The sequence below is a fragment of the Nicotiana attenuata genome, unplaced genomic scaffold (assembly GCF_001879085.1).
Source record: "Nicotiana attenuata strain UT unplaced genomic scaffold, NIATTr2, whole genome shotgun sequence".
Classification (NCBI taxonomy): domain Eukaryota; kingdom Viridiplantae; phylum Streptophyta; class Magnoliopsida; order Solanales; family Solanaceae; genus Nicotiana; species Nicotiana attenuata.
Genome location: NW_017670878.1, coordinates 180,590 through 185,775, shown reverse-complemented (window position 1 = coordinate 185,775; position 5,186 = coordinate 180,590). Strand labels below are relative to the sequence as shown.

At 32.8% G+C, this 5,186-nt stretch overlaps 1 protein-coding gene across 1 annotated transcript in view; it reads right to left on the bottom strand.

Moving 5' to 3' along the window:
* The window catches only part of LOC109244145 (cellulose synthase-like protein G3), a 5,926-nt gene extending 4,441 nt beyond the window's left edge, over positions 1–1,485 (bottom strand). The window contains exon 1 of the mRNA XM_019411182.1: positions 815–1,485. Coding sequence (XP_019266727.1) covers positions 815–1,423 — 609 coding nt within the window. The 5' untranslated portion in view covers positions 1,424–1,485. The remainder of the gene's footprint in view (positions 1–814) is intronic.
* Between the last annotated feature and the right edge of the window lie 3,701 nt (positions 1,486–5,186).

Sequence of the window (5,186 nt, the reverse complement as noted above, 5' to 3'; positions counted from 1 at the left end):
ATATATATATATATATATATATATATATATATATATATATATATATATATATATATATATATATATATATATATATATATATATTCCGTTTAATGTACATGTGCATGCTTAGGTTAATGAGGACTATATTTTGAGTTTAACGGTGTTAAAGAAGAATCATGATTAGACATCGATATGCTAAGAGTTTTATATTTGTTTCAATATTTTAGATATTTTATCTCAAAGACTGATCGAAATAAATAAAAGACAAACAAAACGATAAACATATAAATGAGCATTTTGCAGGCAAACAAGCATATTTTGTTAAAATCAAACTTAATCTAATACCCTATAAAAGAATAGTGCATATACATGTCTCAAAACTCTAATCAGCTGGAAAAGACAGTATTTTTGGTATGGTTTAACTTATCTGTGATCACGAAATATTTATGCTAGCGTTTGGCCACAGTAATATTTTGGGCCAAAACCAGTTCTTGGGAATTTGTTAAAATATAGGTAAAATTTATGAACGAACATGTATTTACTCAAAAAAGAAAACCAAAATAAATTTTGACAAAATTTATAGCCAAACGGGTCCTACATATCATGTTAAGATAATTCGTAAAGGTAATATATTGATTGTAGGATTAATTTATACTAGGAGTGTAAATTATTCTGAATAGCAAATTATATGTTTTACTTTTAAGACATGTAATTCCACTTATTATCCACAGTTCAAACATAAAAACATACTGAAACAGCTGAAAATAAAACTTAAAATGGACTTTTTTTTTAAATTAAAAAAAAAAGAGAGAGAGAAAAACGAAATACATACCTTAATTTTCTGTGTCTCAGAATTTTCAGAATAATTAGCACTAAAATATGCATCTGGACACCTTTCAATTATTTTATTTTCCCTACAAAATGGCAACCAAAATACAGCAAATTTTGCAGCTTCCATAAAAGCAAACAACGTAAGCTCAGAACCTCCATCATCAGAAACATAAACTGAAACTTTCTCAACCGGATAATCATACGCCATAACTGATAACGCCGTATTCACGACGTTTAACGGCGGCTCCTTATAAGGATCCGCCGTACAAATAAATATATCAAGTGCCGGAAATTTTCCGGCACTAAATTTTTTGAGTTTTTCGGGATATTCAGTACGTGTTAGTGGACACATACGAAAAGATTGAATTGTTAACCACATAAAAGCTAGTATTATATCGGAAATTAATATTAAAAATAATATGAAGAAAGAGATAAAGGAAGTGGAGTTTAAGAGTTTGAGTGAGTGGTTATAGAAAAGAGCTAGGATGGCAAAAAGGTAAATAAGTGCAAATGCACGGTTGAGGATAAGCTGTAGAGGTTTCACTTTGAAGGAGTGAAGACCGCCGTTGACGGTGGTGGTTGTGGCGGCGTCGGTGGCTGTGGTTTCCATTTTTGGGAGGCGCTGATGCCTAAAGTTTGTTACTAGGGTCGATGGACTGATAGTGGTGAGCAGTCCTGCTATTTATAGCAAATTATGTACGTGTTTAGAAAATACTTTAGTTTTAATTGGTAAAAATAAAGGAAAAACGATACTGTATAGCTGCTGTAAAAATAATAGTCGAAAAACGTATAAAATTTTTATATATATGCATTCTGTATATTATATACAAAAATTATATAAATTTTATATACTTTTTCGGCTAGAAGATGTAAATAATTTCTGGCACGGGTTAAAAGTGATAATACCCCAAAAATAAAAAGGTATTTGAAAGGAAAAAAAGGAAAGAGAAAGTTCAAAGTAATTGAAGTTGTGCTTGCATATAAATTTTTTAAAACCTCCCTTTGCTTGCATATAACTGTTTGAAATTTGATCAACATGTTGAAATGTATTTTTTTTTTATCATATTGACGTGAGAAGAATTGCACCTTATAGTATTTTTCATATAATTTTTAAATATCTAAATTTTAATTTTAATGAGTTGAATTAATCTAATTTAGCTTCAAATATTAATTAAACTGACTCTCCATAGATAAAATATATTTATTAAATGAAATAGGAGCAATAAGTTTTCGAATAACGAGATATCTTATTTGGTTTTTGAATAGATTATAAAGGAAAGAAAGTAAAATAGAACAAATGATATGTTGGACCATATCTCGATAAGAAAAATCATGTTTTGTCACGTATATTACGTAGAAGGAATCCAATAATTCAAGCCGTTAATATATTCACTACTAGAAACTCGGCAAAAACTGACCAAGAAAAACCAATCAACTTTGGTCGGTAAAGAAACCGGCCAAAATATTTTAATTTTTAATCTTTTTTATGAAACCGACCAATTTTGGTTGGTTTTCTTTGGCGCAAAAATGCGAGAAACTATTTTTGAGTCTCGCAAAATTTATTTTTCAAGAAACCGACCAACTTTGGTCGGTTTTTGCAATTAAAATAAAAATAATTAATATTAAAAAAATCGACCAACTTTGGTTGGTAAATTCGGCCGATCATTTTAAAAAGGCAGAATAGTCTAAGAGGCACTCGTACTTACACCGTTTTGACATCCCGGTCCCCATACTTCATAAGTTTTCATCTAGACACCTCAATTTAGTCAAAACTTATATTTTAAGCACCTCCGACCATGAGTGTTGCTCACTCGCTTAACGTGGATGACACATCAGATCCACATCATTTGCCATATCATTTTTTATATGCTATCTATTAAAAAATCTTTATTATTTTCTCTTTCCCCATCATTAACTTTATATGCCATCAAGCTTAGACCCAACAGCTCCCATGGGTGTCCACTCTATAAGCAATAAGTCCCATCACAAAATGCACAAAATGGTGACAATCTTTAACAAAACGGGACAGCCATTCAAGGCTATCCAAGTCATTCACCCATAGAAAAAACCCTCCTTTGTTCTTCAATTTCAAGAACTTACGTTTTGTGAACAACGTTATCTTCTCCCTGTTGTTATTTTTCTTTTTTGCTTTTCTTTGCTTTTTTTCCGACGAAATCATTAGAGAAGCCAACTCCAGTAATTAAACTGCCCCCACTTAAAAAGGAAGAAGAATCATCACTTCAACAATCACCATCGGCGCCACTCGAAGCTTTCTTCGGATTCCTTCTCATCGTTGCGGCACAATTCGCTTTAACGTTAATCTCAATATCTGGTTTGTGAGTTCCTAACTGTAGCACGACGGTTTACATTTGTGATTCTGGCGCATCACTGTTTAGTGGTGGGAAGGTGATAAAAATGAATGATGAGGGAATAAAAATGAGATGGCTAGAAAGGGAGTCACAATGGGAAAGGAAAGGGATGAAGAAGATTGGAAAAGGGGAAGGCTACTGAAGGGGAGGGCAAAGAATATTGGCGGGAAAAGGGGTTGAGGGAGGAACAAAAGCCGAATTGGGCGTTGGGGAGGGGGATAGTTTAATCCTTTTCTTTCTTTTTTATGTTATATTTTTCTTTTGATTTTATTATTATTTATACAAAAATAATCGTTCTTCACTCGCTTTTAGAAGCGTGTATTCACACACTTTATTATACTCATTAAAATAAATGCCACATAAGCTTGGTCAACGGTCAGAAGTGCTTAAAATATAAGTTTTGACTAAGTTGAGGTGTCTAGATGAAAACTTATGAAGTATAGGGACCGGGATGTCAAAACGGTATAAGTATAAGTGCCTCTTAGGCTATTCTGCCTTTTAAAAAACCGACCAACTTTGGTCGGTAATTTTATTTTTTAATAAAACCGACCAACTTTGGTCGATTATTTTCATACGAAAATACAATTAAAGAGTACAAATAAAAAAAAGAAGACGATCTTAAAACAAAATGCACCAATGGTCTAGTGGTAGAATAATATTCTGCCACAGTATACATCCCGGTTCAATTCCCAGACGGTGAATCTTTTGATTACATAATTAAAATACCGACCAACTTTGATCGGTTTTTTCCGCAATTTTTTTTTTTAATTTAATTTACCGACCAACGTTGGTCGGTAATTTCCGACCAACTTTGGTCGGTATATTAAAACGACCATCAAAATACTGTCCAAGCGTATTTGATCGTATTTGCTCGGTAATTGGCCATAACTGACCAAAGTTGATCGGTTTTTTTGATTGATATTTACCTGATTTCTAGTAGCGATTGAATGTCTTTTCTATTTTTGGGGAAAACACATTACATGGACCATGATGATTGTCGAATTCATTTATGCAAATTAGACTTAATTCCTAGCTAGAACACTAAGTCTATGGATCTAGTCTAAGGGTGTTAAACGGGTAGGCCGGGCCGGACTGGGTTGGGATTTTTTATACCCGTACGGGTTATGGTCTGGGCCGGTTACGGGTTGGGGCTTACCGGATTTAACGGGTTCGGGTTCATCCAGGTAAAAATTGAACCGTAAGGGTTACGGGTTGAGGGAGCAGGGTCGGGCCGGGCCGAGTTTAGTATTTTTTTTTTTTTTTTTTGTATTTTGTATAACTATTGTAAGTTATATTAATACTTTGTATTAATATAAAGAATACGAGGAAGATGGAAAAAAAATTGCACTTATAAATTGCAAGTGCTACATATATTTATTTCAAAATTACAAAATTAAAATTTGCATTTAAAAAGTAAATTAACAAAAAAATAGTAAAACTAAATTTTCATGCATAATAATTAATAATACTTCAAATTAATCTAAATAAACTAAAACATTAAGCATAAATATGTCTAATAATTTTAAAATAACACAAATTGTCTTAAAATCTTAAATACGAATTCCGGAGGACACTCAAGACAATACTTTATATGCCTCCTTAAACTGCCTGTGCCAGATGTTGAACGAAGATTTAAGACTTGACCACAGTTCTTGCACTTTACTTCTGACCTTCTTCATTTTCTTCTACCACCTCAAAGTGTTGCCAAACATATGAGCGCACTCTAGAAGTACGAGGCATGATTTAACTTGAATTGTGATTTGAGAATTGAGATTGAGAAATGAGACCACAGTTGTTGCACTTTACTTCTGACCTTCTTCATTTTCTTCTACCACCTCAAAGTGTTGCCAAACATATGAGCGCACTCTAGAAGTACGAGGCATGATTTAACTTGAATTGTGATTTGAGAATTGAGATTGAGAAATGAGAATTGAGAGATGGGTGAAGAAATGAGGAAGAGGGGGGGGGGGGTATTTATAGTTTTTCAAAGGGGGTTTAATTTTT